The 27,463-nt window shown below is 44.9% G+C and overlaps 1 protein-coding gene across 1 annotated transcript in view; it reads left to right on the top strand.

Moving 5' to 3' along the window:
* Positions 1–5,270: 5,270 nt before the first annotated feature.
* The window catches only part of CTDP1 (CTD phosphatase subunit 1), a 77,826-nt gene continuing 55,633 nt past the window's right edge, over positions 5,271–27,463 (top strand). Inside the window, exons 1-5 of the mRNA XM_060244099.1 lie at positions 5,271–5,791; positions 13,470–13,553; positions 19,431–19,524; positions 20,395–20,523; positions 22,023–22,173. Of these exons, the coding sequence (XP_060100082.1) occupies positions 5,490–5,791; positions 13,470–13,553; positions 19,431–19,524; positions 20,395–20,523; positions 22,023–22,173 (760 nt within the window). The 5' untranslated portion in view covers positions 5,271–5,489. The remainder of the gene's footprint in view (positions 5,792–13,469; positions 13,554–19,430; positions 19,525–20,394; positions 20,524–22,022; positions 22,174–27,463) is intronic.

Below are 27,463 nucleotides of genomic sequence, written 5' to 3' on the forward strand. Positions count from 1 at the left end.
GTTCTCGCCATCACATTTAAAGGGACGGCACACCTTTTCAATGCCTTCCTTCCATAGGAAATAATGAAGGATAGGGGCACCTTCTTTTGGGGCTCATAGAATTGGACCCCCTAGTCCAATCGTTTTGAAACTTGGGGGATATTTTGGGGAGAGGCACTAGATGCTGTAATAAAAATTTGGTGCCTCTACCTCAAAAAATAGCCCCCCCAGAGCCCCAGATACCTGCGGATCAATTCTCCATGATTTTCTATGGGAATAAATCTCCATAGGGAATAACAGAGTTCCCAGCAGACATTTCCCTCCCCTCCCCCCCGCTTTCTGTCAACCCTGAAGCGGGGGGAGGGCCTCCAAACCGGGGGATCCCCTGCCCCCACCTGGGGATTGGCAACCCTAATGTTCTCTCTGAAAGGCTGAGCTGGGAAGAAGCTGTAGGAGAGTTTCCTCATCCAAAGAGGAGTGAGTTGAAATCAGGAGGGAACGTATAGTTAGTTGGGTCAGGGTTTTTATTGTTCTTTGTACCACCATTTTTTTTACTATTTCACTATTGCACTAAACATTTTACAACACATTTGTTTGTTCTTGAGTACTTACAAAAAACTTATTGCTGTTAAACTGTGGTCACAAATGCCTCAAGGCTCTCCATCCGTTGTTGGCCATGGCATTCCATCACTTGTGCTCAATTGCTGCCCACATGGAAGACAGGCAGTGGTGGACTGGCCAGGGTGTCAGCTTGCCCAACGGCAAGTGGGACCCTGATGAAGTGGGCCCCTTTAAACATTAGACAATATGTTTAAAATGTTAATGTCCTTTTAGTAGCTTGAAAATATAACAGAAGTTCCAATATTATTACTGTAATGCAACTAAAATTTACATTGTATTTAGGGTTGCCAGCATCCAGGTGGGACCTGGGGATCTCCTACTTTTACAACTGATCTTCAGCTCGCAGAGATCAGCTTCCCTGGCGAAAATGCAACCTGTATTTACAGCAGGGAAGGACCTGCTGACTATTCCCGGGCCGAAGGAAGTAAAGCTGCAGAGTACCCGTACTCGGGCTTTCTCCATTGTAGCTCCACACTTATGGAACCAGCTCCCGGAGGAAGTGCAGGCCTTGCGGGACTTTGACCGATTCCGCAGGGCCTGCAAGACCATCCTCTTTGGCGAAGCCTTCACCAACTAAAACCTGAGAGTCTGCTTAAATGACTTATTATCTGTCGGAATAGCACCACGATGTTAATTTTATTGTTTTACTGTTTTTAGAATTTTAATCAATTTGTTATCTATTGTCTAATTTACTGTATAACTTGTTATATTAACCAATGTTGTTAGCCGCCCTGAGCCTGCCTTGGCGGGGAGGGCGGGATATAAATAAAATGTATTATTATTATTATTATTTAATATCTACTGCATACTGCCAGTAAAATGTACAATATATGTACTCTGTAATTACTAAATATATATATATACATTTTGCAAAAGTCTTAATTGTACCTTTTTTCCACTTATGTATTTTTTGAAAATGTTATTTATTTCTTATAAAAAGTAAATGATAGCCTTATAGTTGTGGGTGGGCCCCCTTTGTCTCCTGGCAACCAATATTTTTAGATCCAGTCCGCCACTGGAGACAGGGTAAAGTAAAGTAAAGTAAGTAAAATTTTATTTGTATCCCGCCCTCCCCGCCTAGGCAGGCTCAGGGCGGCTAACAACATCTCATACATATACAATAATAAATATAAAAACTTTAAATTTAACGATAAAACTTAAATTTAACATCATTTAAAAACCAGTTAATGTATTTAAAATTCATAATTTAAATTAATCTGGCAGCAATAGTGGCGTTCTGACGCTAGTTTCTGCCGATTTGATTAGTTCCATGTTGACATAGGTCCTTGGACAGGACCGTGTTGGCGGATCCTTAATTAACAACAATTCAGCAGTCGATATATGCTTGTTTAAAGAGGGTAGTCTTGCAGGCCCTGCGGAACTAATCAAGGTTCCGCAGGGCCCGCACCTCCTCAGGAAGCTGATTCCATAGGGCGGGGGCCGCGATTGAAAAGGCCCGTGCTCGGGTATTCTGAAGCTTGATCTCTTTCGGCCCAGGGACAGTCATTTTATTTTTTCTGGCTGACCTCAGTGCCCTCTGGGGTCAGGGTGGGTGGAATGGGATGTGCAAGGTGCAGGCCCTGAGCCTGGAGACCAGGCAAGGAGCCCTCCTTCAAGCAGCAGCAGTAACCTGGGGCTGGAAGTGTCAGGGCCTCCTCTTCTGTCTTCCTTGCCAGCAACACTGGCATCCAAAGATATCAAGTCCTCCATCTCTGTCAGTTCCCCCTTTGGCATTGGGGGTGGGGAACCCAGGATACCCAGCTTTCACAGAACTACAGAGGCTGCTGTCACCATGTGCCTCATCAGGGTGTGTAGCCTGGTGACCACATCAGCAGCAAGCATCAGGGAACAGGCACCTGGGGAGGGGGAAATATTGTGATCACTTGACAGGAGCTCCCAGCTACCTGCAGAGCCCCACCCCTCACCATTGGTGCTGCCTTATCTCTGCCAGCTTCAGGCCTGAAAGCCTCACCACCTCCACCAACGTCTCCACCACTGAGCTCCACATCCTCCTTGATAGAAGCATGGGGGCGGCACCCTTCACTTGATCCCAGCACTCCCAGAATGTACCTCTGGGTGGTGCAGCAACAAAGGCACCCTGTGCAGCATTACCAGGAGTGAATCAACACCCTTTTTTGCACAAGCAAATACCGTCAACATCTTTTACTGGTTTAATTTCAGAAATATTCTTGTGGTTTTGTCTTCAATGCTTAGTAAATTACTTTTTGTAATTTACAAATCAGATGTTATTTACAAATCAGATATTTAAAAAGTCAAATGGGTTTGATAAACATGAAAAAGAGCATTAAAAATACTGTTTTCTTCGTTCTTTTTTGGGGGGAGGGGGATTGTGAACAGACCTATGAAATAAAGGTATTTGTTTCAGCACTAGTACTGATCTGCTTAATCTTCCTGTACACTGGAGACTATCCCTCACAAATAATTTAGATTGTCTGGCATTAGTGCTCCCCAATTGTATGAAAGTATTCTTATGAAAATTATTGTTGGTATTATCCCACCCTTTCCCCAAGTTGCTCAAGGTGACCATGATGTGTTCTCGTACTGTATGCTCACAACAGCCCTGTGAAGTAAGTTAGGTTGACAAAGTGACTACCAATTCATGTTTTAAAATTAAAAAAAACCATGTCGTGCCCCCAAATTCATGTTAGACTATTTCTAGCAATGCACTTTTAAAAAAAAAAAGCCAAAGAAGTTTGACATCTTTGAATGCTTTGTTCTTTGTAGCAATTCTTACATATCAGCTATCACTAGTGATACTGCCACATTTCCTGGTTTGTAGTATTTATTTATTCAGTTTGCAATACTCGGCATATGATAAATCAAACATGATTTCTCCCAAAAGTATTTTCCCAGCTCGAGATGTAAAAGACACATGGTGTCAGCATTTAGCAGCTCAGACATCCAAAGCTTTATAGACACATACACAGAATGTCTTACTCCGGAAGAAATCCTTATTGATTTTTGTGGATTAAATGACCATATAAGCCATTTTGTTTATCAAGCATTGTATCTGAGTCAATTCTCTTGCTTGCACCTTGCAAATATTGTATGTGGTTGTTGCCCCCAGCCCTCCAGATCTCATTTTCCCTGTTGTTCCTAAGTGTGTTTAATAGGTAAAAGATGACTGAATTTCCAGTTGCTTGGTACTGGAAATGCCAGTGCTTGGGGTCGATCTGAAGGTAGGTGCTAATAGTACAAGCCAGAAAGACAAGTTTTGTCAAAATCTTATGATCACCAATATGATTCGGAATTGAACCAAGCAAATTTTAATCCTAAAGTAGAAACCATTTTTAATAACTACAACAAAAAAGAAACTATTACTAGGTTTTGTCTTTTGCACTATGCAACACATGGAAATACATGGGGAAATACATGGAAACACATGGGGAGGGACGGTGGCTCAGTGGTAGAGCATCTGCTTGGGAAGCAGAAGGTCCCAGGTTCAATCCCTGGCATCTCCAAAAAAGGGTCCAGGCAAATAAAAAAACCTCAGCTGGAGACCATGGAGAGCAGCTGCCAGTCTGAGAAGACAATACTGACTTTGATGGACCAGATTCAATATAAGGCAGCGTCATATATTCAAATAGGGCTGTCATCCTCCAGGTGGGAGTTGGAGCTCTCCCAGAATTATAACTGATCTCCTGTCTGATTAGAGATCAGTTCCCATTGAGAAAATGGCAGCTGTGGCATGTCGGTGTTATAGAATCACATTTCCATTAAGTTCACTCCCCTCCTCAGGGCTCTGCTGTCTTCAAACTTCATCCCTATCTGCATGATAGAAAACAGAACCTAGCAGCTTCATACTCTGCGTGTTACTCAACAGCTTGTCCCACTGAGTCCAATGGAACTAACTCTATTGTGATTAACAATGGAGTTTCAGTTTTCATGTTCCTGCTTTCACTGAAATAGGTGAGTTCCGGACCTGCCCAGAAGGCTGCTGAGTCTTAGGGTTGCCAGGTCGGTATTGGAAAATACCTGGGGACTTTGGGGATGGATCTCGGAGAGGGGGAATTTGGGGAGGATAAGGGCCTCAGCATGGTACAATACCATAGAAGCCACCCTTCAAAACAGATATTTTCTCCAAGGGAGTTGATCTCTGTCAACTGGAGATCAGTTGTAAAACCGGGAGATCTCCAGGCCCCACCTAGAGGCTGGCAACCCTAGGTGCTGACAAAGCGTGTTAATACAACTCATAGGGATGGATCCAACCAGCTTTTCTGCTGATAAAAAAGGAAGGGCTCCCTTTTGAAATGCCAAAGGCACCAAAATCGACGAAGAACTCCGTTCCTCAAAAAATAGAAGAGCTTGTACCGCAGTCAGAGGTGCATCGTGGGACTTGTAGTCATCATGACACACAATACTTTCGATTCCGCATCTATATCCCACAATCCCTTGCTTTGCAGAGACTAACACGGGACCGTAGGCCGCCCTAGTAGAAAACGCGGTGAAGGTTGGCGGCGAGGTCGTTGCGCGCGTGCGCGCGTTACACGCGGGGTGTGGCAAGGAGCGAGAAGACGTGGCTAACCGTTTCTCCTCCTCAGAGGTCGCTCGGGAAGAGTGCGTCAACGCCTACCTTGCCTCTGGGCGGCCCGAGAGGCGGGTACCTGCTCTGGCACGAGAAGGGGAGGGGGGTAAAGGAAGGTTGTCTCGCGCCTGCGCACCGGATCGTTGACCTCGCGCTCAGTCGGCGCGGCTCGTGACTACTTCTTGTTGTTATTTTTTTTTTTTGAAGGTAGTAGTTGGGTGGTGGGGGGAGGGGAACAGAGAACGTTTTGCGCTCAGTTCTCAAGACTGAGCCGGTGGTGGCTCCGCGTTGCCATAGCGACCGGTCCCCGGCCCGGCCTGGGACAGCCCCAGCAGCCGAGGCCATGGAGGAAGCGCCAGCAACCACCGCCGCTTCAGGAGGGGCCGGCCCCGCTTCCGAAGTGACGGAGGTTCGGGTGGCCGGCCTGCAGCCCCTGCGGCTGCTGGAGTGGAAAGTGTCGGCTGGGTCGGCGGTGAAAATCGGGTCGGTGTTGGCGGTTTGCGCGGCGATTCAGGTCCCGGCCCGGCCTGGCGCCTCGCCCAGCGAAACCGGAGCTTCGCGGCCAGCCGAGCGAAAAGTGAAGGCGGAACGGCCCGGAGTGGTGCGAGAGCTGTGCGCTCAGCGGGGACAGGTGATCTCGCCCGGGTAAGGAGGGAAGGGAAGCTGGGGCGGGGACTGGAGGCGGGCGGCGGGCTCCCTCGGGCCTCTGCATTCGCCTCCTGTGGTTGTCTTGTCAGGGGTGGGAAAGGGGGTCTCCTGCCGTTGCGAGGGCCTCTCGCTCCTCTCCTGGGCAGAGTGTGGGGGAGGAGGAGGAGGAGGCGAGCAGGGAACCGCGCGAAAAGCAGCTCGTCCCTTCCCCGCCCTCTTGCGTTGCGCTGCGGCGTCCGTGACAGCAGAAGCCCCGCTCCTCCTCCTTTCTCTCCGCTGGTTATAGATAAGCCAGCTGGGCAGGCACGGCCTTGGGGTGGTCCTGGGCACGTCGGTCGGCTCGCCTGCAGCGGCGGAACCGATTTCTCCTTAGCCTTCGCGTGATCAACCCGTGCCGGGGACTGGCGCGTACTGTTGCCAGATACAACAAACAAACAAAAACCCTCCCCAAACCCGAATATAGCGTAGGGGGGGGGAAAAAAACCACAAGAAAATAGGGATGTTGTGCGCCTTGTTGACTTACTGGTTTTCTGAGCAAGCGTCGACCCCACTGTACAGCCGTTTAATCCAGTTTCCTGGCCCGTTGAACGATCCTGAAAACTTTTTTTCTCCAGTTTGGAGGAAGTGGGCGGGGTTAGCCACTAAAAAAATAACATGGTAGCGCAAGTGATGGTGTACTCGTCCCACCCGAGACATTTTTTCTTTCTGGTTGCTCCTTTTTGGTAGGCACGTTGCAATATCATTCGCACACAGCGTTTTGTCTTCTTCCACGTAGTAGGGACCAAACGTTTGTTGTTGAATGGGTGGTGCAGGCAAACTTAGTATACACTACATGGAGCAGAATGAGGTGCATGAAGTTGATGTGCAGCTTTGCTTTAGACCCCGTCTTGAGCAATTTAATTTTTCCGGGTTTCTTCTCAGTAATTCCCTGTAAGTGTGAAAGCCCGCAAACAGCATGCAGAGAAAACTTTCTTTCGTATACATGATTTTTATTTGCAAGGAGTTTTTATGTGAGGGAGTGTTAAAATGTTACCTTAACCACATGCTGTCTAAAATGATGCAGCCTGTTCTGCTACCTCAGAATTCCAACACCTCCTCCTACAGTTTGTGCTGGTCTAGTGTTAGACCAATGTCACAGAAGGTACCTGAATGTGCTTTGATAACTACGCAAAAAAAGTTGAAAATAAGGGTTTTTAATTCTATTCTACTAATTGAAGGCTAATCAGTATTGTAGGGTATATTTATGATCACTTATGCCCCATTGACAATTCATGCAGTGACTTGTGTGCTGTAACTTCCTTGATGTCACTGGCTCATATTTTGTGGTGTCGCAGTAGGCTCTGGAAAGTAGATCTGTTGGATCTCCTCTGGTTACAGTTGACTGTACTGTTTTGATCTTTCAGAAGGTCTCGTTAGATACAGGGCAGGGAATGTGCCAACTTAGAAGATCCACAGGTTTTTAAATTATACCTTTTTGAAGGGAACTGTAAACATTGAATAAATTTTCAGCAGTTACATGTTGCATATGATACAAGTACCATTTGCCATGAATCACGCTATTAGTCCTGCTTATGTAAATGGATATTAATCCTTAATATCACTATGCAGACTCAATAAACAAGCAAGACAGAATGTTTTTTCACAAGTACATACAGTCTTAAGTGTTGATGATGGTGGAAACTGAAACGATGAGATATGAACTGCCCTGTAATAGACAGTGGTACGAAGTACTGAATTATTTGTGATCAGATTTATAGTTTAGCCTACCATACCCCAATGACTTGAAGCTGGAAACAACAAGCTAAAACAACCTTTTGCTAAAGTTGCATAGTATTTAAAGAGTAATTATCACAGTATTGGATAACCTCACTTTGTTGAGGCACAGTTGCAATTGTGAATGTGAACTGTGTTATGTGAGGAAGCAGAAATTTTGAAATTAAATATGGTACTTTCTACCACTTAATCTTAGGTTTGTTTGTACAGTGTCAGCCTGTCAAAATGCTCAAGAACAGCATTATTTAAGTTGCTGTTTGTATTTGTGTCTGCTTTTATTTTCTTGTTGAAACTCAAAGTAATTAAGGTCTGTATGAGGCCTTTCATCTAGGCATTGATCAGGCACAGGCCAGCTATGTTTCAGCAAAATGGACATTTCATTTCTCCTACATACAGCTTTACCCTAACACTCAAACTATCAAATTTGTCAGTACTTTGGTAAAATTTTCAGAAATGTTGAAACTTTGCAAAAAAACAGAAATTTTCCAGAAAACTAAAATATATGCAGCATTACTTTCCTGTCAAGTCTAAATCTCCTCTACTGGTTTAACTACATCAAATACATCACTTATCTGGCATATTTATGGAATTTAGGAGTATAAATACTTTCAGTTTCTATAAGAAAAATTGTAAGTATACCCTGTACTTGAGAAAGAATTGCTGATTTCTGCACCCTATGCCACCATAGAACATGGAGCTTTAATTTTTTTTTGCCTTCTGAGAGACAGGAAAAATAAAAATTGAGGGTAGAAAACAAATTCAGTCTAACAGCATGCTTGGGTACTAAGCACTGAAAATGCCCAACTCTCTAATGTATTTTAAACACATGTAGTATGTGAATTGTTTCAAAAAATATATTTAAACAAAAAAGTCCTTGAAGATGTTGTATAGTATAACATTTTTCCACAGTACCCCCCCCTCCCACATTTCCCTATTTTTTGTCATTGGAAAAATTGAAGACCTTTTTCATTTTATTCATTTTGAAAGAGAAAATATTTTGTGAGGGTTTTTTTAAAAGTGCTCTCCAGATTTTCCAGTTTTTCAGCAAGAATTTTTTTTTTAAAATACATGTTTATTTTCTTAGTTTTCCCTGGCATTTTTTCTGTGGTCCTGCATATCTCTCTGTCATGAAAACGTTGGAAAGCAGGATCACCCCAGAGTCAGAAACGACTGGTGCTTGCACAGGGGGACTACCTTTACACATCTCTAGTCAGTACATCAATTCACAACAGTTTTCTGCCTTACCAATAAAAACTATTGGAATGTGTGTTAGCAGAAACAGGTTATTTGGCTTCATAGAGTGCCAAAGCAAGAGTAGAGAAATTAAGAGAATGAAATGTCATTTTATTTTGACTAATTTGAGATTAAATGTGCACCAGACTTATTAATATAGTCCAACTGAAATAATACTTAGAGCCATCTGCAGAGATAGCCTTAATGAAAGTTATGTAATTTGATTCTGTCTTGCAAAAAGAAAAAAAAGTAAACTTCCTTGAGAGGTAAACTGCGGTGTAAATCAGATTCTAAAATGGGTAGTGTTTTGTGATTGACAGAAATGATAGATAGTTGTCTGTGCTTGGACACTCCGTTGCTTTTCTGGAGTCCAAAGCTGTGCTGTTTTATGCATGTGAAGGAGCCATTCTTCAAATTGGGATTCTTATTTCACGTCTACCTGGGTTGAGCACATGGAACATTTCTTGACTTTCTGTGAATCCTCATGCAATAGATTGTCTCTCTCGCTTTGAATTCTGTGTGGTGAATTCCCATCTGCTATCTTTGAACAACAAAGCATGTGATCTATTATTAACTTCTTTTCGTTTTCTCATAATTTTGGGTTTCAGTCTTGTGTGCACTTTCTATAAACCAATCTAGTAAGTAAGTAGGGCAGCCATCCTGTGTCTTTAATGGGCATGTTAAATAGTGCTCTGTCTACATTTTTATTTCCCAATTTAGAACAGGAATTGTATTTCTGTGAGGTGAAATGACTTCTTAGCTAGCACTTCAAAGAGGCCTTTTTTTCAAACAGGATGTCATTTCCTTGCTCTGAAGGGCAGCAAGTAATTATCTCTTATTGCAGTTCTTTCTCTAATTTGAGAAACTAGCAGTTCCTTGATTGAAAATCAGTGTCTGCATTGACCACAATCTGCTGGAAAATTCTGCTCAGATCTCATTCAAATGAACAGAAGCTGTGGAAAAGCATTATTGTAAAGTGTGTAGTGTGCTTATATGATTTCATTTTAGGACAGCTCGTGCAAGAAAACTTTCCAAATGATTATGCCCATACTCGACATTTTTCAAGGGATGCTTCTTGGGATTTGTGTAACTGATTTGAACTAGCAGTGTCTTTCAACAATACTGAATAATAATCCACAATGACACTTAATTATAAAGAGAAATATAAGTAAGCACAGAAGTATACGTAAAGGAGAATCAGAAAAGATGAACAGGGTGTTAATAATCTGAGCCATATTAGCTGATGCATCTGAATTTTGCTGTTCTTTCTTGGTACTTGTAAGTACAGGAAACATAAAGGATATTTTTGTGTGCTTTATGATGCATTGTCTTGTGATTTCTTTTTCATCTTTGAGTATCTGTACTGAAAGCCTCTGTTCTTGTGTCCCTGTTGCTAGGATTTTCAGATCTCTGTTTTGAACATGAGAAGAGGCCTGCTGGATCAGACAAATGACCCATCTAGTCCAGCATCCTGTATCATATTGTGGCCTGCCAGTTCCTCTGGAAGGCCAACAACAAGGCATAGAGGCTGAGGCCTTCCCCTGATGTAGCCTCCTGGCTCTGGGATTCAGAGGCTTAGTGCCTCTGTATATGGAGGTTCCCCTCAGTCACCAAGACTAGTAGCCATTGGTAGACTTATCCTGCATGAATCTATCTAATTGACTTTTAAAGCTGTTTATTTCTATGGCCATCACTACATCTTCTGGCTGTAAATTCCACATTTTAATCATTCTCTGTGTAAAGTAGTATTCCCTTTTATCCATCCTATGGCCCAGCCTATTGCCCATCGATTTCATTGGATGTCCTCGAGCTCTGCTATTTTGGAGAGGGAGAAATTTTTCTCTTTGTCAGCTCACTTCACCTCATGCATAATTTTATAAACCTCTATCAGTCCCCCCCCCTTTGTCGTCTCTTTTCTAAACTGAAAAGTCCCAGTCTCTTCAGTCTTTCCTCATAGGAAAGGGGCTTCAGCCCCCTAATATTGCTCTTCTCTGTACTTTGTCTAGATCTGCAGTGTCTTTTTGGAGATATGGGGACCAGAACTGTACACAGTATTCTAAGTGAGGCTGCACCATAGATCTAAACAGGAAGATTACAATATTGGCTGTTTTATTCTCTGTCCCTTTCCTAATAATCCCTAACACAGAGTTTGTTTTTTTCACTGATGCAGCACGCAGGGTTGACTGTTTCATTGAGTTATCCACTACAGCCCCAAGATCTTTTCCAATCTCAGTGTCAGCAAGTTCAGAACCCATTAGCCTATACTTGAAGTTGGGGGTGGGTTTTTGTCTCAGTGTGCCTCACCTTACACTTACCAACACTGAACTTCATTTGCCACATTGTCACCAGGGCTGGCCCTCCCACTAGGCAAATTAGGCGGTTGCCTAGGGCACCAAGAGGCGGGGAGGCAGCAAATTGGGCTCTCGCCCCCCCCTCCGGTGCCCCAGGCAAGCGCTTAGCTTGCCTCCCTCGCCACTAGTCCCCTCCAGCCCACCGCCACCTGCCCACCCCGCCCCAGGCGCTCTGCTTGCCTGCCTGCCGCTGCTAAAAAAGGCAGTGCTTCGCTCGCTCCCTTCCCCCTGCTCTCTGGCTAAAAGTAAAATTAACCGGCTTTGCAGCTCGCGCCTGTGCATTTTGTCTCTTAACAAAACGTGTAAGCGCAGGCTGCGAAGCCAGCTAAGCTTACTTTTAGCTAGCGAGCCCCAGGGGAAGGGAGCAAGCGGAGCACCGGGGAGGGCCGGGTGGGACATCATGTGGGGAGAGGGGGCGTGGAGCTTGGGGGAGCACCAGGCAGCAAGTCTCCCTAGGGCACCCCAGGGCATCGGGCCAGCCCTGATTGTCACCCACTCACCCAGTCTTTGGAGGTCCCTTGGAGTTCTTCATAGTCTGACTTGGTTTTCACCATCCTAAATAATTTTGTGTCATCTAGGGACACAGCCATGGTGAGGCACTTAGGGACATCACTCAAGGCCCAGGCCCCACAACTCCTGCTGCCCTCGGCCATACCCTTACCTGCTGACTCAGGAATGGGCATGGAGGCAGAGGCAGCATGGCTGGAGTGCTTGTTGGCCAGCTTGCTGACTATTAATCACACCAGCCTGCCGGCTCTCCCTCTCCCAGGCTGAGCGAGCGGGTGGATGAGGTAGGCAGGCTTCACTGCAGTCATGTGATCTGGTTATGTGCTGATGTTACAGGACTGTAGCTCCATGGGGGTGGCAGCAGCAGCAGCTACCTGGAGGTTTTCTCCTGGGCCAGGTAATGGGGATGGGGCTTGGGAAGGAGGCATTTGTTAAAAAGGGCCATTGCCTCTTGTCTTTTGGGTCATTTGGAATTCACCTTCAAACCCCCCTCCCCCTTTTAGGACACTTTGTTTCTTAAGTGGGCAGGCAATATTGCTTTTCCAAGTGATGAGTATCTAAAAAAGATCTCTTCTTTCTTTTAATCACCTAAATTATTAGTGTTTAATAAGGCAATCCTCATGGGAGGGGGGAGTTTGCTTCCATGTTAGAAAGAAGACCACAAGAAAAAAAACTAAAAGACCAGTCTATTTGATATTTACTGGTGTGTCCTGTGACCTAGTAGGAGGCTATAGTGGTTCTTATTTATGAAAAAGGGGATAAACGCGACCTGAAAAATTACAGATCTTTGAGCCTGTTGTGATCTTTTGGCAAGCTTTATGCACGTCATTTATTCACCAAGTTGAAAACTTGGGTGGACTTGGAACAACTTTCGGGAATAGAATAAGCTGGATTTTGACAGGATACGTCAACAACTGATCATTGTGTGGCCCTTGTGCATATGACTGAGAAGCATACTAGAACTAAACTGGGGTAGATTATATGTTGGTTTTTTTGAGCAAAAATCTATATTCGATAGTCCTTCAGGATAGACTCTGAGAGAAGCTATGCAGGATAAATATATCTGTTAGGCTACATTTCTTGATCAGTTGTCTTTAATACTCAAATTAGAGTCTGTTATGATGTAAATGGCAGTTTATCTGCTCTCATTGAGGTCAGGACAAGGTTGTGTCCTTGCTTCTACTTTGTTGAACCTTTATGTTAACAATCTAGCCCCTAGACTGAATATGCTGTCTTTGCACCCCCTCACAGCTATGGACTGATCTTATTCCGCTCATGCTGTATGCAGATGTCATGGCTCTGGTATCGGTACCCAGTGTGAGGCTGCGTCTGTCAGTTGAGATCTTCCTTTAATATTGTGCTGATAATTTAAAAATCCAAGGTTTTAGTTTTTGCTAGATGTTGTAGGTCGAAATTATGCTGCAATATCTCAGGTCACATAATGGAAGAAGTTCAGTTTTATAAATACTTGGGAATTGCATACTAAAAGGATATCCATGAAGGCCCAAAATACAGTGAGGCGTGGGTCCACTTTGACCACCAAAAGGGGATCATGGGATGTGCATGGACAAAATTCATATTAGACTGAGTTCTGAGCTTGATACTGAGATCAGTCTGTGTGGGTGTTAGGTTCCAACTGAGGCTATAGTAAGGAGTGGCGTTAAGTGAGAGAATGAAAAAGCTGGTAGATTCCAAACTATGTGGTAGTTGGAGATGTGGGGATATTGTAGCTTGTCCATACTATGATAGTGGTGTGCATTTTTATGTATTATATAATGTTGTCATAAAGCAGGTGTTAATTTTATTTTCAGAGGCACTCTATTGAGATTGGAAGGATGCAGCCATCCTGTTGTTATGAAAGGATTATGTGCAGAATGTGGACAGGATTTAACACAGTAAGTATCACTGTGAGGTGTTAAGTTTCTGTGATTGTGCTTGGGTAAAATTGAGAATTGGAAGCATAGTTAAATTTGAATTGTAACCATTTAGGACCATTGGAATGATGCTCTTCTCTGCTAGCAGTATCAGTTTGTCATAGTGGTTACTGTCAAACTAAGAATGACAGATGTCCAAACCCATACATAGATGATGCTCATGGGGTGACTCTGTCTGTCTGTCTGTTTCTCTCTCAGCCTAATCTATCTCACAATCTTGAGACAAAAAGGATTAGTGGGGGAAGATAGCTATGCCACCTTGAACTCTTTTGGGGCGGGAATCAGTATAAAATGTAATATGCAGTACACAATGCAATAGAAGAACAATATTAATAGGTAAAATGCAGTATAATAAGTAAATAAAATGTAGTATAAAATGTAATAGAAGGAAAATATTAATAGAAATTTATGGTAGAACATAAGAAGTAAGGATAGAACAAGTTGTAAAACAAATACATGCAACAGTTTGAGGATAGGCAGAATATGTTTGACACGTGTCATGAGTTGACAACCGTTGATAAATACAAGTTCAGATATATTGGCTATATCTAGTTAAAGGGAGGCAAAGATATATAATGTGCTCTGATGGAATAATCAGTGTTATGAATAAAGCTGCAAACCACATAGGTAAGGATTTAGTTTTGAACTTAATATATAGAGAACATTCTTTATGGGCAGTAGGTTCTATCCACTGGTTTCAGGGAAGACCATTTTCTCATTGAGGAGAGGACATCTTGACATTTGAGTACTCCTTCTCCCACAGTCCCTGGGGGCAAGATATTAGGTCATTTTCTTCCTGCCCCTGAGGAGAGGAGTACCTCCGGTTCCTTCCTCCTTCACATTTGCAGGTCTCAGAGAAGCTCCAGTTGCCTTTTGGCCTCTTTTCTGCTGTAGAATTCCTTTCTAGGTATCTTTTCTAAGCAAAAGTGGTAATGTAAATGCTCAAAAGGAAAGCAAACAAAAAACGGTTGAACTGAAACTGAAAGAAGTTCAGCTGGCTGCAAGGAGATCCTTGATATCAACCCCCTCCCCTTGCCTTCTTGCAGCAGCTGCCAGCAGCCTGCATTAGCTGTCAGTTCCCCAGCAACACAAACTGATCAAGAGGTTAAATTCAGGTGGGGAGCCATGTTAGTCTGAAGTAATATAACAATGCTTGTGTCCAGTAGCAACTTTAAGACCAACAAAGGTTAATTCTGGATATGAGCTTTTGTGTGCATGTGTGGTTCTTCAGATATATTGAAACAGACTTCCTCAAGGTAGAGGGAGGATGGGGGTGGGGGGTTTGTTGCCCAGAAGGGCTAGTTAGAGTCAGGATGCATAAGTAACTGAGCAAAAAGTATAGCTGAGTAAAGAGTATAGCTAAGATTGGATAAAAGCAGTCGATAAGACCTGTGAAAAGTAGCAAATTAGCATACCAATAAAAGAATTAACAGCTATGAGAACTAAGTTTGAGTCCAGTGACATATTTAAAACCAACAAAGTTTTATTCTGGGTATAAGAGAGAAATGAGTGACTTAGCATGTGTTGTGAGTTGACCCCCACTATCTCTCTTAAGCCCTGGAGGTTCCACTGCTTCCTTGAGCCCCTCAGCTGCCAGCTTCCCCTGCAGCACAAATGCAAATTGATCAAGAGGTGGTGAGTGTGCAGGTCAATCCTGCTTCCCTGGGCCCCTCAGGCAGGACCAGATCTACATGTATTTTGAGGGGGGGCAAAATTAAAAAATGATGCCCCTTTTGGGCCATTCTGTCTTATGGTCCTATAGAATACAATGGACTCCATACCCAATTTGGCGCCCCTCCTCTGTCGGTGCCTGGGGCAAGCACCCCCCTCTGCCCCCCCCCCCCAGATCTGTCCCTGCCCTCAGGAGGAGGTGGAGATGCCATTGTTGCCCCAGAGGTTTTTCAGGAGTGGCTGACCAGAAGAGAACAGTCTCAGGGCAGAAAGCGACACAACTCTTTGGGTGCCCCCCCCCCATCAGCCTACGTCCTGGCTAAAATGCAGGCTACCCAGGGGACTAGGGACTGTCTTATGGGCCAGACTAAGATCACCAAAAAATCCTCTTGGCTTACTGAAGTGCCACAAAAAGGCCCTCCTCAGCAGGGTTCTAAGGCTTACAGTTTTCTCTTGATGAGCTTTTGTCTTTGCTCTACTCTATCCCTAAAGATTCTGCAACTTCCCGCTCCCCAAGGGGGATCCAGAGACCAATGAATATGATGAGGTTGTTCAGTACGCCCCAAACCTTGGGTTCTCCCTTTCCATTTCCTTGTTTTTTCACTAAAAGGATCAAGGAATGGACTTAAAAAGTTAGACAGCCTTACACCAACCTCATGAAGTGATAGCCTATGCCGTTAGAGCTATATCTGCCACCTCCCTTGTGGCTGGATTATCATGTGGTTTTGCAACTCCTGAGGGAAACTTCCAATTTATCAAGGAAGCTCCTTGGCTACCTCTCCAAGCCAGAAAGAACTGCAGCCTTCATGTCTGATGCCAGTTTTGATTCTATGAAATTTCCCTTGAAGGCTACTTCCACTGTGGTGGTAAGGAGGAATTTATAGCTGAAAAATTGGACTCTGTATGCTACTTTCAATACTAATGTAGCCACTTGTAGCAAGTCTCAGATCCCAGGTTATCCATGTGCATACCTACATGGATGACCTTCTCTTCAAATCTCCTTCAGCGGAGGTGCTCCAGGATATGCAGTTCACTATCCAGCATTTGTTGTCACATAGTTTCCTCATCAATACTGAAAAGAATCAGTTGTCCCTGTCACAGGTGGTGATTCACTTAGGAGCAATTGTGGATTTAGTCCATAAAAACCTTTTCCTTCCACCAGAAAAAGTGGCAAAAGCTAGAGTGCAGCAAGTCTTGTCATTGCTTCAATGTCATTGGACCTAATGTTTCCTACTGAGCTCCTGTGTTCCATGCTTGCAGCAATTGCCCATGGACTCAAGCGTGCTCCAGGGACCTTTAGTGGGTCTTGCTTCCTCACCAACAGTCAATTGTTCTCAAGCTACTTGAGACTGCGAATTGATTCACATTTTGGACTGTCTTTTCACATCCAGGGATGGAGCTGCTGATCACTACAGATGTAAGCCTTCTGGGCTGGGGAGGCCACTGGTTTCTGGTCCAGATCCAGGGAACACAGTCGGTTTAGTCAGAACAGACTATGCATGTCAGTTTCCTGGAACTCAGGGTGATTTTCCTGTGTTAAAATTCTTGCTGAGAACATCTCAGTGTCTTCATGTCTGTGCTCAAACAGCAAACACCATAACCAAGGCCCATGTGAGTATCCTGGAAGCTACAACAGCAAGTGGCCTTGATAGTGAAGTAGGCAGAAAGACACCTAGCATCTCTCCAAGCAGAGCATATCAAAGACATCACCAATATCCAAGCTGACTGGCTCAGCCGGACTTGCTTTGACTAAAGGTCCCTGTTCCAGGCCCTGTTCAAACAAGTGTCTCATCAGTTCAATCAGTCCTGTGTAGACCACTTTGCCTCATTGTGAAGACCACCTGCTTCTTTTCCTGTTACAACTGTCCACAAGTGGAAAAGATGGATATGCTCCTCTCCAGGTGGCCAGCTGGTAATTGTCAGGAAGGGACAGGTGAGAGAAAAATGGAAACCACAAGGAGAAAGGTTGGTGCTCCTTCAGATCATAGCTATCCCCAACCATATGCCTGGTAGAACACCTGTCTTACAGGCCCTGCAGAATTGTTTCAGGGCCTGCAGGGCCTGGGTCTCACCAGTTCCGCCAGTATTGGGGGCTTTTTGGCCCTGTCCTGGTGAGGATAGCTAGATGTTTTTTGGGCTGTGAATCACCAGCTGGTTGTCATTGGCTGAATGTAATGCTCTTTGAGGTACATACTGGGAGAGGCAGTCCCAGAGATACACTGGTCCCAGATCATTTAGGGGTTTAAGTGTCAACACCAGAACCCTAAACCTGATCTTGTACTCAATTTGGAGTCAGTGCAGCTGGCAGAGCACCAGTTGAATATGTTCTCTCAGCAGTGTACCTATGGGGACCTGCACCGTCGCATTCTGAACCAATTGCATTTTCTGGATCATCCTTGAGGATAGCCCTGTGTGGAGCGAGTTACAGTAATCCAGCCTAGAGATGACCGTTGTGTGGATCACTATGGCTAGATGAGGTAGACAAGAAAGATAGGGAACCAGTAAACTAGCTTGATGTAGATAACAGAATACCAGCCTAGTTACATTCACGACCATCAAAAGGGAGGCATCTAAGAACATGCTCAAGCTCCTGACAGCCAACAGTGATGTTAGTGGCATGCCATCCAGTGCTGGGAGCTGACCTCCCACACTGGCCTCTCTTCAACCCAGCCACAGGACCTCTGTCTTTGATGGATTTAATTTCAACCGGCTCTCATTCAACCATCTCACCACAGCCTCCAATCCCATGGCCAACATGTCTGAGGCAGTATTAGGTTAGTCGTTCATCAACAGATATAGCTGGTTGTCATCAGCATATTGATGACAGCCTAGCCTGAAACTCCATATCAACTGGGCATGGGGGCATGTGTAGATATTAAACAACAATGGGGAGAGGACTGCCCCTTGAGGGATCCCATACTCTAGTGGGTGTCGTGGGGAGGTCATCTCGCCAAGTGCCACCCTTTGTCCCCAGCTTTGGAGAAATGAGATCAGCTGTTTCAAGACTGTCCTACATACTCCTACATCAATTAGGTGGTATATCCAAAGATCAAACACTGCTGTCAGGTCCAATAATAACAGCAGTAATTTGACACTGGGCAGTAATTGGAAGGATCTGTCAGATCTAGTTGAGACATGGCTGCCATCCCATCTTGGGGAAAGTTTTATAATATCCCAGATGTCAGGATGTCGTCCTCTCCTCAAATAAGAAAGATGCTTTGGACTTTCTGTGAAGGTTCCTTCTCTCAGGTAGAAGAGTACTTCCTAGACCCACCCTAATATAGGGAAATCTGCTTAGTGGATAATAGCCTTCTTGTCTCAGTTATCTTAAAGTTTTCTCCACTGTTAGTGTTAACTGTTGAATGTTGTTGGCCCTCTGGCCTTGTCCCATAGTTGTTTAAATCCTATTGGCAGCAACGATTGATGGCATACTTTGTGGTTTTCTATGGAAAGCTTTGGAAGTTTTTGAACTGAAGAAGTAGGTACTCCTCTCCTCAGGGGCAGGAAGAAAATTATTTAATATTCTGCCTCCAGTGATTGTGGGAGAAGGAGTATTTAAATGTCAGGATGTCCTGCTCTACCTCAAATAGAAGGGACCTTCATGGTAAGTTCAAAGATCCTTTTTGTGTCATTAAGTTAATCCACTGAACCCACTTGGTTGATGTTGTACTTGCTGTTTCAAGTGTGGTATCAAAAGTTTCCAAGTTTGGCAAACTACAAGCATGGTACTGTACATAGTAATAGGACACAATAATTTAAGTGTGTGTATTTTCTTACAGTAAATACAGAAACTGAAACTTCCACATTTATTGTGGAGGTCTGAGATATTCAAACATGCACATTCCTTTCACAGGTACTATGCATGCATTTTCAGATTTAATTTTGATTATTTTTGGCAAATGTTCAAAAGTGAATTAGTTTTAAGAATGAAGGTATGCAATTGATCATTTTTCAGTTTTGAAAGTGTTATGCCTATACCGAAGAACTAAACGTGTGCATTTACTATTTGTGTATCCCAGCCTTAATTGTCTTTGTATATTTGTAATAAGGAAGGTGGTTTCATGTGAAATTTCCTGGTGCAATACATTTATTTTCTGTGTTAACATACTGAGAACATTACTACTGGAATATGTCTAATGTTTCCTCTTATACTTCCTCTGTTATTAGACTACAAAGCAAGAATGGAAACCAGAATACGCCAGTATCCACAGCAACAGTATCAATGGTTCATAGCGTTCCAGAACTGATGGTTAGTTCTGAGGTATGTACTCTCCCACTCTTTTCCCCATTTTGAGCATTCAGCAGATTTAATTAGAGGAATCACATCAGCATGCACACATATTGCAGACTACCTGTTTAATCAGGTTTCAGATAGATAGCTACTTTGCATATTTTCCCAACCTGTGTATAATTATGATGAGCTTTGATTCAGGTGGGTAGTTGTGGACTCAAACTTTGTTCTAAGATGAGATTTCGTTAAATTACAACTTTTGTACTTAAGACTGTTTCCTGTTTATTCCAAACAGATGTCAGCTGAAATTAAATTCTGTAGCAATGTTACCTGGTTCAATTGGCTTCTTTTTATATTATTGTTGATAGGCTAAGTAGAACTGGGATCCAGCATTTTAAGCCGCTTTATTTACTGTATTGGTGGTAGCAGAAGAGAGAGGTATTGTTTTATTTCTCTGACAAGGCTGCAGTTTCAGTTAAAAATGAGAGAAAATTAGAATTGCGAAATCATTCCTTGTAAGACAGGATAAGCAGCCTGTATGTTGTTGGTATATGTGGAAAAACATGGGCAGTGTATACAGCACTCTGTTCTGCCCTTTCTCTTGAAAATTGCATCTTCTGAAGATGCAGAATGTGGAAAGACATTTTACTGCCCGTTTCTATGGTTTATCCGCTATGTAGAAGAGAGAGAGACAGCACCTTCTGGAATATTGCTGGCAGAAGCCATCTAAAACTTAATTATGGTGTATTGGATGGTAATGGTTATATTTGTTTCACTTGAGGTTATTGTGCATGTTCTTGCTGTGTTCATTTTTCATGCTATTTTTAAGATCTATTTTTTAATCTTTTTTATTTTAGGTCTTGTCCAAGCACATTTAACATGTCAGTCTCTTTATTGCAGCAAGCAGAACAGTTAGGAAGAGAAGACCAGAACCGCCTGCGTCGAAATCGAAAACTAGTGCTAATGGTGGACTTGGACCAGACATTAATTCATACCACAGAGCAGCACTGCCAACAGATGTCTAACAAAGTAAAGCTGTGTTACTGGGTTTTTAAAAAATGATTCTTGGATCATATTTTAATGAACTTGGTATTGTTTAAAATATCAAATATACCAATTAAATATTATTTTTATTTATATATATTTATTGTTTAGTTAAAATATTTGTACCCTGCCTTTTGATTCAAGCCTGATTGCAAAATATTTTTTTAAAGTAAAATAAAGTGTAAAATTATATAGAAGAAGAAGAAGATGAAATTGGATTTATATCCCGCCCTCCACTCTGAAGAGTTTCAGAGTGGCTCACAATCTCCTTTACCTTCCTCCCCCACAACAGACACCCTGTGAGGTGGGTGGGGCTGGAGAGGGCTCTCACAGCAGCTGCCCTTTCAAGGACAACCTCTGCCAGAGCTATGGCTGACCCAAGTCTATTCCAGCAGGTGCAAGTGGAGGAGTGGGGAATCAAACCCGGTTCTGCCAGATAAGAGTCCGCACACTTAATCACTACACCAAACTGGCTCTCCAAATAGCATCAAATCACCAAGATCAGTAATATAGAATAAACACTTCAACATTGCATGTTTTTAAAAATAAGGACAAATTGTTTGTGTTTTTCTGCCATCAAGTCACAGCTGACTTACGGTGATCCTGTATGGTTTTCAAGGCAAGAGATGTTCAGAGGTGGTTTGCCATTCCCTGACTGTGCCTAGAGCCCCTGGTATTCCTTGTTGGTTTCCCATCCAAGCACTAACCGGGGCCAACTCTGCTTAGCTTCCCAGATCTGACAAGATTGCGCTATCCTGCTCTATCCAGGTCAGGTGAATTGTATTTTCTTGATGCTGAAATCATCCTTTTCGATTTCAGACAAACCAGCAGAGAAGATTCCTGTCCCTGGGGTGCAACCAGGACTCAATACTATGTCCAGTGCTTTTTTAACTTGTTCATTAATGACTTGGAGTTGGGAGTAAGTGGTGAAGTGATTAAGTTTGCAGAGGTATTAAGTTGTTCAGGGTGGGAAGACTGTTAGGCACTCTCTCCCCTGGTTCAACTGAGGATCTCTTTAGCAGTGCATTTTAAACCAGGATGCCCAAAAGAAGCTGCAAAGCGCAGCTGATCCCACAAGGAAAACTTTCCCTGCCGGCACAGTTGTGGCTGTCTTGACCAGTCTGGTTTAAGCAAGATGTATGTTTAAATATTCTTCACTAAATTTATCTTAATTGTCAAACAGGTGAAACTTTATTATAATATAGTGTCTATTTTAAGTTGTGTTATGATACTAATGATTTTCTGGTACTAATGGTGCTTAAAATATCAAACAGCAGGGTCACACAAATCTTGTGAAATATATGGTATGCATTTGTAAATCTATATGCAAATAGTTTACCTTCCAATACACTTAACAATATCATATAGGTAGAAATTTAAAATGTTGTGTTGGAGTGCAGTTTATGTAAGATGTTGTATGAATGAGTATTTCTGATTGGGCATCAGTTCTGTAAGTCTTACAGAAACCTTTCCCTCTCTTCTAGGGAATATTTCACTTCCAGTTAGGACGAGGAGAACCTATGCTGCATACTCGGTTGCGTCCTCATTGCAAGGAGTTTCTAGAAAAGATTGCCAAGCTGTATGAATTACATGTGTTCACCTTTGGTAGCAGACTTTATGCACATACTATTGCAGGTAAGTTATACAATATAGAATCATAGAGTTGGAAGGTGCCTCCAGGGTCATCTAGTCCAACCCCCTGCACAATGCAGGAAATTCACAAATACCTCCCCCTAAATTTACGGGATCCGCTTTGCTGTCAGATGGCCATCTAGTCTCCGTTTAAAAACCTCCAAGGAAGGAGAGCCAACCACCTCCCAAGGAAGCCTGTTTCACTGAGGAAGTGCTGTAACTGTCAGGAAGTTCTTCCTAATGTTGAGCCAGAAACTCTTCTGATTTAATTTCAACCCATTGGTTCTGGTCCTACCTTCTGGGGAAATAGAAAACAATTCCGCACCATCGTCTATATGACAGGCCTTCAAATACTTGAAGATGGTGATCATATCACCTCTCAGCCGCCTTCTCTCCAGGCTCTTTGTCCCTGAAAGCCCGTGTTCCTCAGACTGCTGATACATTACTCAGGGCTTTTTAAAATTACTTTTCAGATCTGTTTGCACAGGGGTCAAGAAATAATTAGTGTCAGATTAATGATGAAAATTGGTATATATTAAAGTTCAACAGCAGTACTATTTTAAAAGACATTGGAATTGGTAACACATGCCTAGGTATGTATCCCTTAATGAAATATGTAATCTAGCCATCTGTTGACTTGGATCTGCATTGCCTAGGAACAGGTATTAGTGGCATAAATATAATTTCTGAAGGGGCAAAAACTGTTAGCTGATGCTCTGTGTCAGCGATTACATGTTTGTGTCTATCTTACACAGCTGAGATTCACTGTTTTCATTTTGAAAACATTCTTACTCAAATACATGCTGGTATTTTTTAAAATCTTTTGGCTTTGAATAGCTGATAGCTCTCTAATCTTCTTCGTGGTCTCTGTGCATCACACTGATGGGATAAGGCGCCAGCGCCGATCTCGATCGGTAAACTTCAAAGCTGTGGATTTCCGCGCCGATGTCCCAGTGCACATGCCCAGAAGCCCCACTGCGCATGCTCACTGAGACGGGGGTGGACATCCTGCCAGTTCTCTTCTGACCGCCGCACTGATCAGTTGATCTTTTCTGCTACGGTCGGTGAACTTCGTTTCTAAGAAGATTTATTGGTATAGTTAGTTATAGTATTAGTGTAGTAGTTATAATAATTATTAGTAGTTAGATAGCTGTTAGTTGCGGGAGAGTGGGGTTAGTAAATTTCCTGCCCTTTGGGGCCCCCCCTCCCTGTTTCCCACCCGTCTTCTCGTTCCCTCGCATGGAAAGACGGTGGGGATTTTTCAGACGGTGCTCCAAGTGTGGGAGTAAAATTGCCCCACCGGATGGACATTCGCTGTGCCTGTTGTGCTTAGGAGAGCAGCATAGACCGGAATCCTGTGTGCATTGCACCAAGTTCTCAAAACAGACCAAGAAGAACAGAGCAGCAAGACTTGCAGTGGCTCTCATGGAACAGGCACTCTCCCCTCGAAGAATGTCTTCGGAGCAGGCTGAGCACCCCGTTGGCCCCGCGGACCCGTCGACATCGAGATCGGTCGACACCAATCGGCCCCCTTCTGACACCGATCGCCCTAGTAAGCGCTCGGGCTCGGCTGTTGTCTCGGAATACTCGGCACCTGCAAAGCGGCATAAGGAGGATAAGGGGATGCACGTGGAGAAGGGGAAGAAAGCCAAGAGAGCAGAGAAGCCGAAACACAGCAAATCCACATCTCAAACTTCTCCGACGTCACCATCAGACCCGACGGCACCAGTCGTTCCACCATTGAAGCTTTTTGCTTCGCTCACCTGTCGGCCAAGCCCTCCGATCGCCTCAATGTCGACCCAGCTAGTCATCTCCGATTCGGACTCAGAGATTGACCCAGCTCAATGCTCCAGCACCGAGAGAAGCCCACCGGGTCGACTCACGTTGGCGCCGGAGACCCCTCGCTCTCAAAGCCCACCCTTTCGAGGTCGATGGCAGGAACCTCATCAGGATTGATCCCCGAGAAGTCGCTCACCTCGGTACCGAGAAGTGGATCGCTCTCCACACCGCCCAGTGGCTCAGATTCCGTGGGATCAACGTCAGTGGCAGTATTTATATGGGGCATACCCCATGCAGCCATCTTTTTCCATGGCTCCCCCCAAGGCAGCTGGACTGGAACCAATTGTCCGAGACTTTCTATCGGTCCTGAACGTCGTACAGACCCCCACGACGTGCCCCATTGGCGTCAGTGTCGAAACCACCCGAGGTCGAACATCTAGGTCGTCCACGAGAGCCTGCGCAGTGCACCTCTTCGGAAAGAGCAAAAGCTGCACCCGCAGAAGCTGGGTCACCAACGCTTCACCGCCCATCAGAGCATTCAGATTCCCCTGGGGCGTCGCCTAGGTCCCTGGAAGGATCATCCCCCGAAGAGCATGAAGCCTCTTCACCGGGGGAACCCTCTCCACCACTGAAGACTACAGAGGAGCAGCCCATCTCGCCCTCTGAGGATTTGAAATCATATGGAGACCTCATAAAAAGAATGGCTCAGATGTTATCTCTCCCTATGGTATAGCCACAACCAGTTGTCACAGATAATGTCTTTGACATTGTCCAAAGGGACATGTCTACGGCAGTTGCTCTCCCACTCACCAATGTGATGCTACACACAGCAAAGTCTTCTTGGGACAAGCCAGCGTCCACGCCTGTTTCTTCATGTCGGCTGGACCACATGTATCGCATCCAGGAGTCCACTGCAGATTTTCTCTACACCCATCCTAAGCCAAATTCGGTCGTGGTGTCATCGTCCTCTAAGGTGAAGAAGACACACTCTACACCGCCTGATAAGGAAGGCAGGAAACTGGACTCTATGGGACGGAGACTCTACTCAGCAGGCTCCCTCGGGGTCAAGATTGCCAATTACACAGCGTGCATGGGCCGCTATCAATATGCCCTTTGGGACCAGGTCTCGACCATTTTGAATACCCTTCCGGAGCAGAGCAGGAATGCCCTCAAGAAAATCCAAAAAGAGGGAATGACCCTGGCTAAACAGCAGCTGAACTCAGCTAAGCACTCGGGGGATACCTGTGCTAAGACCCTGAGCACAGCCATTTCGTTAAGATGCCATTCCTGGTTGAGATCTACAGCCCTTCAACCTGACACGCAGGCCTACATTGAAGACCTCCCATTTGACGGCACTGGTCTTTTCAGCTCGAACACAGATTCTGTTTTGCAAGAAATGGACAAAAGCATCAAAACGTCCAGAAACCTGGGGGTCTCTGCATCTCGCCCTCAGGCGAAGCAACAATGGCCAAAGCCATGGCAGAAGAAGCCTTACTCCAAATCCCCGGATCTACCATGGCGTCCAAAATCTACAGCGGCGTTTTCAAGGCCACCATACCCAGCCAAGCCAAAGTACTCACCGCCTTCTTCCCAGTCGTCTCGACAGAAGGGCCCCAAGCAGCACAAGCAGGGTCTTTGACTGCCTACCATCTTTACGCCACCCTGCCTATACGGACCTTACCTGCCTTTCCCGTTTTTTCCCAGCATGGTCCCAAATTACATCGGACCAATGGGTCTTATCCATAATCCGGTGGGGTTATGTGATAGAGTTCAGTCAAAACCCACCTACTCCAACGTTCGTCTACACCAGGCCTTCAAAAACCCTATCCATATCTCCATCCATTCCCTCCACCGGAAGTTCCTACGCTTTACGATTGGAGATGGTCACTTCCAGTACAGGGCTCTACCCTTTGGCCTATGCAAAGCCCCCAGGGTTTTTACCAAAACAATGGTAGTCATTGCCGCCCATCTGAGATTGAAGGGGATAACCCGGTTCCCGTATATCGACGACTGGCTTCTAGCAGCAGGGTCAAGGGAGATTCTACTGCAACATATCGACATCACTTTCGTCCTTCTAGACGAGCTGGGTCTTCAGATCAACCAGAAGAAGTCGCATCTCCAGCCCTCTCAGAGGGTGCAGTTCATAGGTGCTATTCTGGATACCCGTGTTTGCAAGGCGTTCCTCCCCCCAGATCGTGCAGACGCCATCGTCCATATGGTCCGCTCTTTTCAAAGAAATCCCACAGTCTCAGCCCGTCGGGTACAGCGGCTCCTAGGGCTCATGGCGGCCACAACTTCGGTCCTAGTCTTTGCGAGGCTTCGCATGCGGACCCTGCAGCTTTAGTTCCTCAGGCACTTCAGGTGCAGCCTCGACTCTCCTTCTCGCCTGCTGACTGCTCCTCCAGATGTCCTGTCATCTCTCACCTGGTGGGAACAGAAACATCACCTGACGGAGGGCGCGCGCTTTCACAGACCGTCCCCATCCATCACAATCACAACGGATGCGTCCCTCTGGGGCTGGGGAGCTCACATGAAGGGGCTTTGCGTAGGGGACCGATGGCCCAGCCATCATGCCCACCACCATATAAACTTTTTGGAGTTACTGGCCATTTTCTATGCCATCCAGTCCTTCCAGACCCTTCTAAGGGGCAAGATGGTAGCAGTCATGACAGACAACACAACTGCCATGGCATACATAAACAGGCAGGGGGGTACAGTATCCCGCAGACTCTGCAAGCTTGCCATGATCATCTGGGAGATGTGCAGGTCATTGGGGGTGTCGTTGCTGGCAACTCACCTCCTGGGGGACCTAAATGTCTGTGCAGACTTCCTCAGCCGAGGGGGAGCCAAGTGGGAACTCAGCTGGGAGTTTCTGCAACCCGTCTTCCATCGATGGGGGACTCCTGCACTGGATGTCTTTGCCACACGCAGCAACAGAAAATGCAAACTATTCTGCTGCAGAGGAGAACCGGACCCCATGTCCCTCAGGGATGGTCTCCTCATCCCGTGGAATTATCACCAGGTGTACCTGTTCCCCCCCATTCCCCTGATTACCAGGGTGGTGCAGAAGATCTTGAGGGAAAGGCCAGTGGGCATCTTAGTAACACCGTGGTGGCCGAGGCAGCACTGGTTCTGCGTCTCACCAACGGCAGGTTTCACCACTTCCCTCGGGTTCCAAACCTCCTGCTCTCTCATCAGGGGCAGGTTGTGCACCACGATGTTCCACATCTAAAGCTGACTGCGTGGCGCCTGTAAAATCTCAGCTATCTGAGAGAGCTCAGCTCGTCATACTAAACAGCAGAAAACCCTCTACCTGGAAATCGTATTTGTACAAATGGTCGAAATTCGTCCAATTTTCCGCGGACTATGCCTCAGAGCTGTGGGTGGCAGGATTGCCTATAATTTTTGACTTTATGCTATCTCTGCTGGATCGAGGCTTAACAGTGTCCTCGGTGCGTGTTTACGTGGCAGCCATCTCGGCTGAGCATTCCCAGATTGATGGACATTCCGTCTT

The sequence above is a fragment of the Heteronotia binoei genome, chromosome 7 (assembly GCF_032191835.1).
Source record: "Heteronotia binoei isolate CCM8104 ecotype False Entrance Well chromosome 7, APGP_CSIRO_Hbin_v1, whole genome shotgun sequence".
Lineage (NCBI taxonomy): Eukaryota > Metazoa > Chordata > Lepidosauria > Squamata > Gekkonidae > Heteronotia > Heteronotia binoei.